The 13,578-nt window shown below is 41.1% G+C and overlaps 1 protein-coding gene and 1 long non-coding RNA gene across 3 annotated transcripts in view; one reads left to right on the top strand and one right to left on the bottom strand.

Annotated features, from left to right (window-relative positions):
• Positions 1-242: 242 nt before the first annotated feature.
• LOC121668542 lies at positions 243-8,635 on the bottom strand. Its single transcript, XR_006017438.1, has 2 exons — positions 8,548-8,635; positions 243-1,307 (listed from the first exon to the last, which is right to left on the bottom strand). It is a non-coding gene; the product is annotated as an uncharacterized LOC121668542 (long non-coding RNA).
• Positions 8,636-8,723: 88 nt separating this feature from the next.
• Positions 8,724-13,578, top strand: part of CPA6 (carboxypeptidase A6) — an 87,408-nt gene continuing 82,553 nt past the window's right edge. For both annotated transcript variants that reach the window (XM_042036418.1, XM_042036417.1), the window contains exon 1: positions 8,724-8,826. In XM_042036418.1, coding sequence (XP_041892352.1) covers positions 8,741-8,826 — 86 coding nt within the window. In that variant the 5' untranslated portion in view covers positions 8,724-8,740. The remainder of the gene's footprint in view (positions 8,827-13,578) is intronic.

Here is a 13,578-nt window from a genome sequence, read left to right as displayed (position 1 = left end):
TCTTCCTGATGCCTTCAAATCCTCTTATAACTCAGAATTTGTAAAGTGTAGAATGTGTGTATCCACTGGTATATATTTCTCTTTTTTTCTTGTTACATATTGCTTTTTCCTTTTTAATCACTGCACTGTTTCGCTGCTGAACCAGGATGAACTTTTAGGCAGTACTGTCCTATTTCCTGGAAAATAGTAATCGTTGAATGATGTCTTCAGGCCATAAAATAAATTATTCTCGAAGGTTATTCAATTCAATACAGTTTTTATTTTTGTTTATTAGAGAGATATTTAGGAAATAACATATATTTTTCATTTGGCCCTTAACAAATCCTAATCAGTGTCCTTCCTGTGCTGTATTAATATGCCGATCCACAAATTCAAGACCCCATGATTCTTTCTTAATCAGCTTTCAAACAGGTAATGGTGTGTCTATTGTGAAAGACCTTATTGTTTTATGCTTTTTACTCTCTCTACCCTCACTAGATGGCTCAAAAAGTAGTTTCTCTGCAGTAGAGTAAGTGGGGTTTTTTGAGGCATTACAGAGGAAGACTCTGTTATGACATCAATTATCTGTATTTCTGGCAGGTAGCTGAAAATACTGGCAGGATGTGCTACTGCCTCTAAACCACCTGTTGGCATTCGGAACATCAAAGATATGTGAAATGAAAGGAAACATCATGACACTTCTCTTGTTCTTGAGGGTAAGAATATATTCCAGCAGTGGGATGGTACAACCTTCAGAGAGCTGTGTGGCAATTTCCTCATAAGTATTGACCTTTCTAGCTGTTAGAGAAAGCTCTGGATTATCAGTTTAAATCCTTGGATTTAATCCAGGCGAACAGTCTCTGAGCTAAGAGATTTTTTGCTATGGAAACAGTTTCCATGGTGCATGGATGGTCTAATTCTATCAGATATATCAACCAATCTGACAAAATTTGACTGAAGTATTGCATAATAATTTCATATTTTCTTTGAAACAACAATATTCTCAGATGCAGTCACTTGTTTATATCCAGTGATAGCTGCGTGACAGAATGCAAAATGGTATTACACCAAAATACTTCCATGTTAATGAAGATGTTACTTGGAAAAACTATCCTTGACATTTCATATGGATCTTCACTACTAAGTTTTGCACTAATAGAAGGCAGAAAACTGTAATTCATTTCCAGGAAAAAGGTCCCACAGCTCTTTTTTCAATGTCTTAGAATAAGGAGAGTTTTCACTCTATGGAGTCCAGATTCAAAAATGTTCCTTGGTTGTCTGGTGTATCAGGCACAAGTTGTGGGCAGGAAAGCAGGACACAATCTGGGCTGGAAAAGCAAACAAACAAACAAACAAATATTTAAAGTTTAGCAAGATGGTTGAACTGAGAATAGAATAATTGAGCTGATAAGGGACTTGAATTGAGTTTTTTTACCTGGAGAACTTACCTACCATACTTCAGCTGCACATATACCTGAGCTAAATGTTACCACAAAGGATTATCCCACTTCTACAGTCACACAGAGATTGGGTATGTGAAACACTTTTAATAGTGTTAAGAAACAACAGAGAAAGTAATCACTTGGTTAACAAGTTGACATCTGCTGACTGACTACTCAGGAAAGAAAAACAGTTTAACAGGCTCCTGAGGGGTAAAGGTATTTTCTACTCTGCTTGTCTGCTCCTGTTCTGTGTTTTCATGTGCTTACCTCTTTGGACAGTAACACAGCAGCTCAAAACCTTTTTTTTTTCCTAATATATTGCTTCCAGGTTGAGGTTTTTTGTTTCTCCAACAGTGGAACAGCCTATCAAGAGAAGTATATTTTTGCATTGGCCGGGGGTGACGGGTTCATTTGCTTATGAGGGGAATTTCAATCAATCCAAGGAAATACGAAGTGGAAAAATTGCACATCTGTGTCTCAGCCACTGCTGTCATGCCTGAAATCACCACATTTAAGAGAGCAACAAGTGAAGACTACATGCTACCTGAGTTATAAAACACTAGTACTTGTTCTAACGAAGGAAAAGAGATACTGCATTCAGATCATGTACTGCAAGGACTAGCTTAGACACCACATTCAGATCACTCTGCCTACCAACGACAAAGAGAAAAAGCTAAATTGTAATCTAAAATGTTCTTTAACTGTATCACGTGTCCTTCCTGCACTGTCATGCTCTGTGAAACAGCATTACCAACACGGATGTGAGGTGAAAAAAATACTTGACGAGCCCTGGATGAAAACATTAATGGACATCTTCAGCAAATTTTTCTTTCTTTAAACAAACTATTTTCCATATTTTCTCTTCATAAACAGTTTTACAGGTTGTTCTTTAAAATTTTTTCATTAAATGAGTAAGTTCAAAGGATCACATTTAAAGGAAGGACTCCCCAACAGAAGATTGTAAGAGATGACCTTCCAGTGAAAATATATGGATCCCACAACTTCCAGCAGATGATGAAATTATGAAATTCTCGTTATGAAGTTCTTTCCTGAATCAAATTTTGTAAAGTCACCTCTTGTTAAATTAGTAGAATATTGGTCAAAAATAACTCAGTGGCTGTAAAATTCAAGTAGGGTGTTAATCACAAAAAGGGGGGTTGAGTTCAGATTATTTTTTGGCATTATATTTCCATATTTATAGCTACAATTCAACTTCAGGTACCTGCAAGCTCCTGCCACCCTGCCTCTTCTGGCTTTGTAGCCACTTGCCTCTGGTTTGAGCTGCCACGCTATGTGTGCCTTCACTGGGTCAGCCACCCAGCTGGAGAGGATGAACAGACATGTCAGGGAGCAGAAAAAGGCAGCTCCCTGTGAGCTGGGAGTATTAGGGTGTCCCAGGGCAGCCCCAGCCCCAGGATGTGGGCCTGGCTTGTTGGGGCCCATGGCCAGGCAAGGCTGTGGGGAGCTGGGGACCAGTTCTGCTGTGGCATCACTGGGGCAGGGTCTGACCTGGGGCCCTGGGCTGTGGGCAGGGCTGGGGAGCCCTGGGCAGATGCAGGCAGGCCCAGCAGCGCCCTTGGGGATCAGGCAGTTCTCCATTTCCCAACTGAAACAGTTCCCTCTCATAGCCCAGCTCACATGCATCCACTTTTTTTAGGAGTTGTTGACAATAGGTGGTGTGATCTCGCCATAGTGCTGCCTGCTTGTAAGACCCAAGGATGTTTGCATTAAATATGCTTGCGGGGTTCTCCTTGTTTTCCTCCTCTGACATATTTCACCAGATCTAGACTTTATTCCTTGGCTTTTTAATGTTTCAGGATTGACAGAATTCTGTAATACCAGTACTTTTCACCATTCATATTTTCCAGTCTTTTCAGCATTTTTCAGCATTCAAGTTGCATAAAGCTCTGAAGCACATGCTACCTAATTATATAGTTGCAAGCTATTGAGGCATCTGAATTTGAAGGAGGACCATCAAAATATCACTTCAGGCACAGATGGTAAAATGACCTGATAATTATGAGGCAATGTTAAGGGTGAGAAAGAGAGGAGGAGGAAAGACACTTCTCATACCAGTGCAGCTGACAGATAAATTAACAACTCCGTAGTTTCTGCTTCACCTACCTCCAGTACGATATTCTACGTAATGTTCCCTTTCCTCCCAGAAGATATAATAATAGTTCACTGCAGAATGTCTGCAGCCAGGAGTTGTCTGGGGAGTCACACAGAACACCATTGTACTGAATGTACTCTTTCAGAAGTACCTTTTCCTTCTCAATATTTTCACACGTATGTATGGCAAATGCCAATTGATATAAATAAATACTGGGCACCTGCCATCTTTTGTGGGCAGTAGCAGCTATAGAGCAGTGCTGATTCAGAAGATTTCTAGCGGTGTTTCAAAATAACATTGTTATAATTTTCCTTTCTTCTCAACATTGTAACTGGGTCTCCAGTGATTGCAAACAATGTGTTTTAGAACTAGATACTGAACATACAATGCAGTTGGCAGTGCTCAGTTAATGGTTGGACTTACTGATCTTAGAGGTCTTTTCCAACCTCAATGATTCTATGATTCTTTGATTTTATGGCATAAAATCTTTCATTGGGAATATGTCACTACCCTTGGAGCAAAAGAAGCAAGACTGTATCTAAGCCCAAGTACCCTCAGACAAGTTTGAGACTCTGGGAACTAAAATGTTTGCCTTTTAAATTAGAAGTACAATCTAATACAAATTCACAAATTCCATATGTTTGAGTGGTTATAGTCATGAAATCCAAATGCTAGACTTAAAGTTGCTACAGACTTGCTCTTAACTCTTGGGACAAATTATTCAGCCTCCACATATCTTAGTACGTCCACCTGCAAAACAACTCCAAAATACTGGTTACATGAAGTTAGAAGAAGTCTGAGATCTTTAACCACTATAAAGTACAGAAATTCAGAGGATGGAGAAATGTGAAATACAAGTGCAGTGTGTTGCTACACACAAATCATTTGTACAGAAAGTAAATACACATGATTTGTGTAGGAGATGCAAGAAATTTTTTAATTGCCATCCTCGTATTTCCCCACCATGAATTTTTCAGCAGAACAGAAAAGATAGGGGAAACTCTTGCCTAATAAAAGGCTGTATTTTCACTCAAAAAAAATTATCATGGAGGTTAAGATATAGGGAATATTTTTATATCGTATTTTTATGTGTGTTAGCAGGGATAGAGACATCTGAGACAAAGTCTATATTCAATGCAATTTGTTTATCCAGTTATATACACCTCTTATTTGTCATGAGCAATGCTTTTTTTTCAGAACACTCAGCCAAAAGTCTGAAACCAAGTTGCTACATGTGTCTTAACGCAGAATCTCAAGACAGAACAAACTTTTCTTCACAATGGTGCCTGCAGTAAAGCCTTTAAAGACTTTTCTTCTCCTATGGTTAATTCTAAGAACTCTGTACGTATAAAGACACCTATGAACAAAAGTATACAAGTCTTTCCAAGACTAAAACTATTCTAAGGAATGGATTCATCAGGTTTGTAATACTGTGCTCTGATGTTATCTATCAGTATGATTCCTAAAGGCTTCTATGGAGGGTTGATCTGTTGATGAATTGTCTATTATACATCTATTTTTCTTTAGCTGCTTCTAAAGCATACCCATATTTAAATGTCCCTTGATTCTACAAAACAGAAAAGAATATTTAACCTGTATTCCTGTCCTCCTGCAGAATAACAGAATAAGAGCAGAAGACAGAAATTCTCTAAGTGCAATTGTTCCATTCTTCCACTTCATTTAACCATTTAATGAAAGTTCAGTGCCATTGACACAAATTCAGATAAAATTTTTCAGTTATGGTAATGCAGCATCCCAAAGTAAGTTGAAGACAGAATGTCAAATTCTAAATTGCAAAACTCCTTCCTTCTAAAGATACTTGTACTTTGTTTTAGTAAGAAAATTACATCTGAATACCCTCCAAGGCAATGTCAAGCCCTGGTTCATTGTAAGGAAACTGTCTCAGGTACCAACAGCAGCCCGTCTCTGGTAGTGCAAATCCCAGCACAACCTGAATAACCAAGCCCTAAGAGTGGGCAATTCTCAGGTTATCAGATCTCTGTTGCTACAGTAACATTTCTGACTACACAGCGTGGTTAGTTAAGGCTAACTAGCCATGGCACTCATGCATGGATTATATCACATTCATTCTTTTAGACCACAAACCTAACCTAGAACATAACCAGCAGGGCTACTTTCACTTTCCTTCATCTGACAAGGTCTCTGTGGGAGTTAAAAGAAATAGAGACCAGATCTTGAAAAGAACATTACGCTCAATCAACTTCAATCTTTTTTAATGAGTTACAGCAGAGAAAATGCCAGCATGAACACGCTTAGTCTAATTTATCATTAATGGGTATGATTTAAACTAGGAAATGCAAACCCTTTTTAAGCTCCTGTTTCTGAACTGCTTTGTCTCTAACAAATGTGCAGCAAGGATTGTTCATTCAAGCCATGCAACCTTCTCCTGAAGGTCAGAGTTGGGCAAACTCAAAGCTATAAAATATGCTCATAAGAAGCTAATGCCCTTTTTTCTGCTCTTCCCAATAAGTGGCATGTTCTAAAGTCCAGGTACCAGATGTAGGCTGCCTGCCCACTCACTTTAATGAAGCCTTTCCTCTTTCCACGCCGTGTAGAATTGCCTCTGTTTTGGCAGTATGCGCTCCTTGTAAAGTGTAGGACGCTGTGAAAAATCCCACAACTTGATTCATTAAGAGGGAAACTGTATCTCAGTTTGCTCTCTTCTGTTCCATCCAAAGCTGTTATTACTACCAAGCAGTCCTTGCTCCTGGCAATTTCTCTTTTCTGTTCCAAGAAGAGAGGGAATAGAAGCTCTGATCTTCTTTGTCTCAAATCCTTTGTTTGTCTGGGTGCAAGTTAGATAGCCCCTTCTTGTCGAGAAAGTAGACTTGCCACGTGTAACTTCCAGGCTCAACTACAGTGTTTTAATACTTTCCTAGCTGCCAGCATGACAGAGTTCCAGCCCTCCCTCCAGTATGCCCTGCAACACAGTAAAATTTAAACTGATGGATCAAGGAGGCATCAATGGACCTGTATCCGCCTCACTATCCCTACCTCGTCAAAGCCCTTTTTGGTACTTTTGAGCTGTTTCCTTCTCCAGCTTCCCCATAGCTTTAAAAGTGTGCTTTAAAATTATATTTAAAATGTATTTTAAACTGCCTGAAGTAGTACCTATTAACAAAGGTAGTGACACCTTTTTTTTGAGTATTGATTCCCTATTTTGTTACTTTCCTTCACTATTTAGTTTTGGTGCATGAGTTTCCTTTCTATCTCATACCTTCTTGCATTTTACTTTCAAGGAATGTTGCAGGAAGGCAGGATTTAAGACTGAAACCTAGAGCCACAGAAGCCCCCCATAATTACATCCTCCCTAACTCAAATGAAGCCAAGTTTTCCTCTTGAAAGCAAAATTTTTAGAATAACAGCTAAATTATTCTACAAAGAGATGCCAAAAGTAAAGTTCTTACTAACTCAAATAGAGGCGGGTTTTCATCTGGAAAGCTAATACTTTCATATAATAGCCAAACTACATTTTAAAAATATTTAAATAAATTAGTGTATTACCCAATGCACTTCAGGTGTCGCAAGAATAACAGTAAGAAAAGTAAATGTGTAATAAAGCAGTGGGCTTTGCTTTAATATCATACTCACCCCCTTCAAAAGTCACTTACTCGACTTTACCTTTGAAGTCACTTCTGAACAGAGAGTAGAGCTTTTATTAAATAGGTGTTTGTAAAGTTGAAGTTGCATTTATTATAAGACTGAAGATTCACAGAACAGATTTGGAGGCTTGCCTGTAGTTAATGGAAAGTGTTTCCAACAAGAGATGTACAGCATTTAAGCACACACACACACACATTCACCTCTGCATATTCTCACCAGAAATAAATTTAAGATTTTAAGCAGGGCATGTTATGGGGGGATGGGAAGCTCAAGGGTGAGAACACCAATAACCAGACAGAAGAGAATAATCCTGCCTTGGACAAAGCCTTTTCCACCTCCAGACTCTATCATACAACTAGTGTCAGATTTGGTGCCAGTATGAAAAAGAGGCAAAGGAAAATGCTTGTTTGCCTTTCAGCCAGAGAATACAAAGTGTGTGTGGTTTAATACAGTCCTTTTTCAAAAGGCTCCCTGTGTTTCTGAAACATTAACAGGGATTTACAGTAGTTCTCACACGTTCAAATGTCAGCTGGTTTTATTTTTCTACAGCCCACTCGTTCATTTTGCTGTCAGAGAGGCTGAGAATCAGTTGGGTTTGAAACAATTTTCGCTCCTTTTTAGTAAATTCAACATAAATGTATCAAAGGGGCTACCATTTATTCCATATTGACATTACATTTTTACCTACATTCTCTTTAACAGGTACTCCATGTGCTTTCTATAAACTATAATAATTTGCAGCAAAATTCTTCCCATTTTCCTTGTTATTCTCAGTGCGCCAATGACTTATCTTTACATGGATCTTTCGTCCTCACCAGTGCGGAAGAGATAGCAAAAGTCCAGTTTTAAAATCATGCTTGGCTTTTAATTCACTCTATCGTATCAGTGTCTCTTCCATTCTCACTGCTCAGACCCAAGATTTTTGACCTCACCGGTAGCTTGAAATCCCACGTTCTCCTCCCTTTATGGTTCCTAGTGGACGTTCTACCACTCTTTGTTTCATGGAAGTGTGTCTCTGCCCTCTCATCAGCCTCACCTCTTGCCCAGCCTGGGAAACCTCATCGATAATCCCCCGATGCCACTGACTGCGCGTTAAGCGGCCCTTGGCCGGCTGCCTCGCCGCACCTGCAGCCGAAGCCCACCCCGCCGCAGCCCTCGTCCCGCCAGCCCCGACGGAGCCGCCGTGCCCGCGGGGGCCTGCTCGCCCCCGCCCGGCCCTTGCCGGCCCCCGGGCTCCCCCCGGGGCAGGGCGGCGGCGGGGCCGCGCACCCCCCGCACCCCCGGCCCTCCCCGGCGGGCGGGCGGGCTCCTCCCCGCCCAGTCCCGTCCCCGTCCCGTCCCCATCCCCGTGCCCAGGCGCGGCGGGGCTGCGGCCGACGGGCGTCCTACCCCGACTTTCTGCCCTCGCCGCTGGCGACCAGCGACACCTCCGAGAGCCCCGCTCCTCCCGGCTGCGGCCCCGGCCCCGGCTTTGTGTGCGCGGCACCAGCCGCCACCTGGGGCGGGCGCGGCGGCGGTGGCGGTGCCGGGGGTGGCGGTGCCGACGGTGACGGTGCCGGCGGTGACGGCGCGGCCCCGCACGATGCCGCTCAGCAGGCTCCTGCCCCTTTGTCTGCTCTGCCTCCAGGCTGCGCTACCGCTCCGCGGCCACCGCGGCCGCTACGCCGGGTAAGTCCGCCCGCCGCCCCGCTCCTCCCGGGGCGCAGCACCGCGGCCGTGCTCCCTCCGCTCCGCTGGCCAGAACCGGCTGGTGTCTGCATGTTCGGGCATCCCTCCCGCCGCCGACCTGGTCGTGGGCTTGTTTGCTGGCAGTTATAGCATGTAGTTCTTGAAAGAGGTGCTGCTAGTCTCTGTTAGCCAAAGGTAGGATGCTACATTGGGGGAAAAGAAAAAAAAGTTTGAGTGTCCTTGTGAAAAAGGAAATTGCGATTATACAGGGGGGAAATAATAGGTTTCGAGGCTCCACCGTGCTCTGAAATGAATGAAGGTTTGTATTTTCCTTTAGGATACAATTGTACTGGAACTTAAAATCGTTTTTCAGACGTTGAACAGCGTGCAGTCTTATTAGGGAATGCATAAGAAGTTCAAGCAATAGGGGAACTCTACTGTAAGCAAGTGAAGACTAAAACTTTCACGTGTATTTCAAACTAGACTTTTTCTTTTTTTCAGCGGGAGTTCAAATTTGTGTTAAAAAGGGAAAGATTGAACTAAGTAGTAGTAAAATGTGAACTTGCCTCCAAAGTGTATGTTCTTTGCCCGGTTTAAAAACTTTGTTTTTACTAAGTATTTAACATAATAGGTTTATGATGCAAATGAAAAGGCAGTCAAATATAGGAGCATTAGAAGCCAGTGGCGTGTGTCAATGTACAGTATAAAATTCTTTCGAAGTGATCAGCAAATTCGTCAGGATAAGCATCCCTCTCTGTGGAAGTAAGAGCTGTATTATTCTTTTCATTTTGTTGGAGTAGCCAAGCCAGGCATAGAAATTCCCCTACTAAAATGAAGTTAAAAAAAAACATTCCCTAAGCTTCAAGGATTTGGTAATGTGATATGAAGCCATTTACCCCTGGGTCACTATTAGTGACAGAAAGTAGTTAAACACTTGACAGCTGTTTCACCATCTCTGTTCAGTTCCTCAGGTCCCAGTATCTGTCTGCACTGCGAAATCAAACAGGCCACCACAGTCAAGAGTCCTCCTTACAGTGCCAGAAAGCAGCAGGACAGAAAACTAAACTGTTCTTTAAAGCCAGGGTCCCACTGTAAGTTTTGTGCCACAGCACTGTTCTCTCTGTCTGAAGTCCATAGCACAGGCATGGTCTCCAGGGTCTTGAATTTTTTAAAATTCAAGATAGCATTCAATTTGTTTCCAGGTGACATTGAGATGAATAACACATTGACAGTGCTGGTGCCTAACTTTTTCTGAATATTAATTACATGAGTTATCTACTAATTGATGTGTAAAATGTCAAAATACACATTTTACTATCCTCTAGGTTTAAGTGACATCGTCAACTATAATCAAGTTGGTTCAAATAGAATAATATGCATAAAAATTCAAATATTGTACCTCTGCTCATTTATGCAACTCAACAATTTTGTTCAAAGTTTTAAAAATTATTTTCTTGTTTCAGAATCTCATATTCCCAAGGTGACATGTGAAAGACCTGCCCAAACTCTCCTTTGTTGATCCCTGGTTTTGAAGCTTTTGCATAGACTCTAGTTCAAAAAAATGAGACCTCTCAGCAGCTTCCAGAAGTTGGGCAAGAAAATCACTGCTCAAAAAAAAAAAAAAAAAAAGCTAGAGTTAATTATAAAAACTCCTGGTCAATAGGCAATTGTAGTAGGGGGCCAAGATACATTTACAAGCCTTGCTGAAAATGTGGTCATATTTGAAACAGAAACCAGAATGTGTACCACATGTGTAACACAAACTGGAAAAACAAGCTAATATTTTTCCCACTCTACTAATATTTTCCCCACTCTACTAATATTTTCCATTTCTACCATCCTGGCATTAATTTTGTCAATAAAAGATGATGGGAAGTTATTTTGAAATGGGATGAAGGTTTCTACAGGATTATGAATATATCTTGTCTGTCTGTCATCATCCCAGTGTCCTGAGCGGGATCATTTAATTTCTTCTGTGTGTGCCATTGATTAGAAACAGTTGAACAAGTACTGCCATTACTACTGAACCTGGCTGTCACTCAAGGGGAAAAAATTTTGATGGGTTTCTTTTGAGAAAGCCAATTAGGAGGTGAATATTTTGCTAATGTTCACCATTAGAAGGGGTGTCCCAACAAACTGACTTCTTTTTGTGCTGAGAAACATCTGTGAATCTTAGTAATTTCTATTGTGTCAGAAGCTGTACCATAAAGGGAAAAGGCACAAGTATAATTAGGGCAAAAGAATGAGAGGAAAAAAGAACCAAAAAAAGTAATGGAAACATTTCTCATAAACTTACGTCAGCACTAATAGGTACATGCAATTGTAACTCTTTAGTTGAGGACTCAGACCTAAGACAATTTACTGGTACTGCACATGTTTCTCCAAACTATGTCAAGCAGGCCAGGTATGCCATATGGGCACATCTTTAGGTAAATGTGTTCCAGATACCTTTGGGAACTCAGCAAGTATTTGAGGAGTCTCAGCAAAGAAGAAGAAGCATTGATGCCCACAGAGCTCTTGGAAAGACTGAGGGACAGTTATATTTGCCTTCTGCCTCACACAATACTCAGAAGTTCAACCTGCCTCTGTGTTCTTGTGCCTGAAGGAACTCAAGAGGAGCTGTCTAGAAGACACTGCTAATCGGCCACCCGACAGCAAATTCAAAATTATACTGACACATACATTTTTCCTTCCTGCATTTGTATGTTCTGTCCAAAGGTTCCAGGGGAAGTGGATAAGTGGGAGATGCACACACACACATCAGGGTTTGGACAGAGTAGATGTGGAATTTTTAAGAGGATTTTTCAGGAGGCCATTGCCAGAAATTCAAACAGGGTAACAGTGATAACCAAATGCATGGGAATAGCTGAAGTTCCTGAAATAACCAAGTGGACTAGAACTCTTCAGTGTCCAGTAGAAACAATTTAGGCTCTAAGAGATGTCTTCAAACTTAGAGCCACATGGACCCAGTAGATAAAGATGAATTGTTCACTGTTTCTTCCAGTTACAGGAAGCAGGAGACATAAAATGAATCTAGTAGGAACCTTTTGATAGCTTTACAGAATAGGGTGCTGGAGCAGACGGAGTTTTGTGAGGATTTTTTACCAAATGCAGCAATCTTCCTACTCTTGGGAATCCTATGAAGGAGATGACTTCCCATTAGCAGGTCAAGTTTTCTTAGAATAGAAAATCTCTCTCATTTATTCTTTAAAAATCACTACTGTGATCTTTTTACTTCAGTTCATTTACCTCCACCTGTAAATGGTGGCTCAGCATGTTGCCTCTGATTTCTCCCCTACTTTTTGTTCTTCCAAAGCCTTCTCAGAAGTGTTCCTCATCTCACCTCTTCTCTCACATGTTGATGACCAAGTGCAGGCAAAGGCTGAAATAACTTGTCCAGTTTTTCTCTAAGGTATTTGTTGCAAGATTTGAAGTCTTTTTAAATATTGGATCAAGATGATAAGTCCTCCAAAATGTTATTCCTCAATGAGTTGCAGTACTGCAGATAATTGTCATTTCTCTTGGTCAGATGAAGGCCATGATACTGTGTAACAACCGCATAAAATAAACTGGGAGTCATGTGGAGGTGGATAGCAAGGAAACAGAACAGTAAAGAGATGTTCTGTAATCCAAGATATAATGTGCTGTAGCTACTGGGATATGACATCCGGCAAATTGCATAAACCAACTGTTCATGGAGATAAGGACAGATATCAAATCTGAGAACGTTCAGCAAATTTCAGGTATTTTAATGCCCATTAATACCCCTACATACCATAACTAAGTACCTCTGATCTCACAGTACCTTACACACAATGGCTGGCAATTGTTCTGTCTCATGGAAAAAACACATGGGAGTGTGATGAAAATGAGTTGCTGAGGGAATTGAGAAGTGGAAAGGAACTCCTCCTGTGCTATTCCCTTTGCAGATTTTTTACAAATGCTTTGATCAGGGACTAAAAGCTCTGCTGTGTAAAAAAATTTCTTTCTCCCTGCTGCTCAGCTCTCCATCCCCAAGTCAAAGTTAAAAATGTCATGAACACTGGCAAAAAAAGCATTTGGAAAGCACACCACCAGCATGAGATGGAAGGTAATCATATTAATTCAGATGAAAACCAAACTTAGTGCTTCTCTGGATGGTGTCAGGGAGCTTCTCAGAAGTGAAAAGCTGTGAGCTCTATAGCAAAAACCATTTTGAGTATTCTTTTTTTCAGATAACCAATAATTATGTAGTCAAATCACCACTGATTCCTAAAAGCAGCACAGATCAGTGAAATCCACAACAGCTCTGGGACCACTTACCTATTATTGTCCCAACACCACAGCTCTAATTATGTGTTTTCTCATTACCTGATACTCCACCTGTACAATAACATTTACGTTCTCCAACAGGAAAAAAAGTACTGCCGAGTTTTGGTTATTTTTCTCCTCTATGCCCAAGCATCATAAATTTCCCTTTTAAAGCTTCTCTGCCCTCCTCATAATAAATGAGAAATACAAAGTGTTTCAGTTGCTCTTCCTTTCCCTCTTTTATTTGCTTTTTTAAAATAATTGGAACAGTACACATCCACACTACCTAGGTGAAGTGCATGCCAGGCAAGGAGGGTCCCAGTTTATTATGGCTGTGTTGGAACTGCAGATTCAGGTCACCATGTGAGCCTGGTGCCCATACACTTATCCAGACTGGGACACCATTGCCTGGTGGTGTGGCTTCTGACCTCTGCAGGTGGAAGAGATGGGGGGAAAAGCATG

Source organism: Corvus kubaryi, unplaced genomic scaffold (assembly GCF_017639235.1).
Source record: "Corvus kubaryi isolate FWS band 111438036 unplaced genomic scaffold, C.kubaryi_AGA036_p1.0 37385, whole genome shotgun sequence".
NCBI classification, from domain to species: domain Eukaryota; kingdom Metazoa; phylum Chordata; class Aves; order Passeriformes; family Corvidae; genus Corvus; species Corvus kubaryi.
Note: the sequence above shows the minus strand (reverse complement) of the source record. Positions and strands in the feature narration are given on the sequence as shown.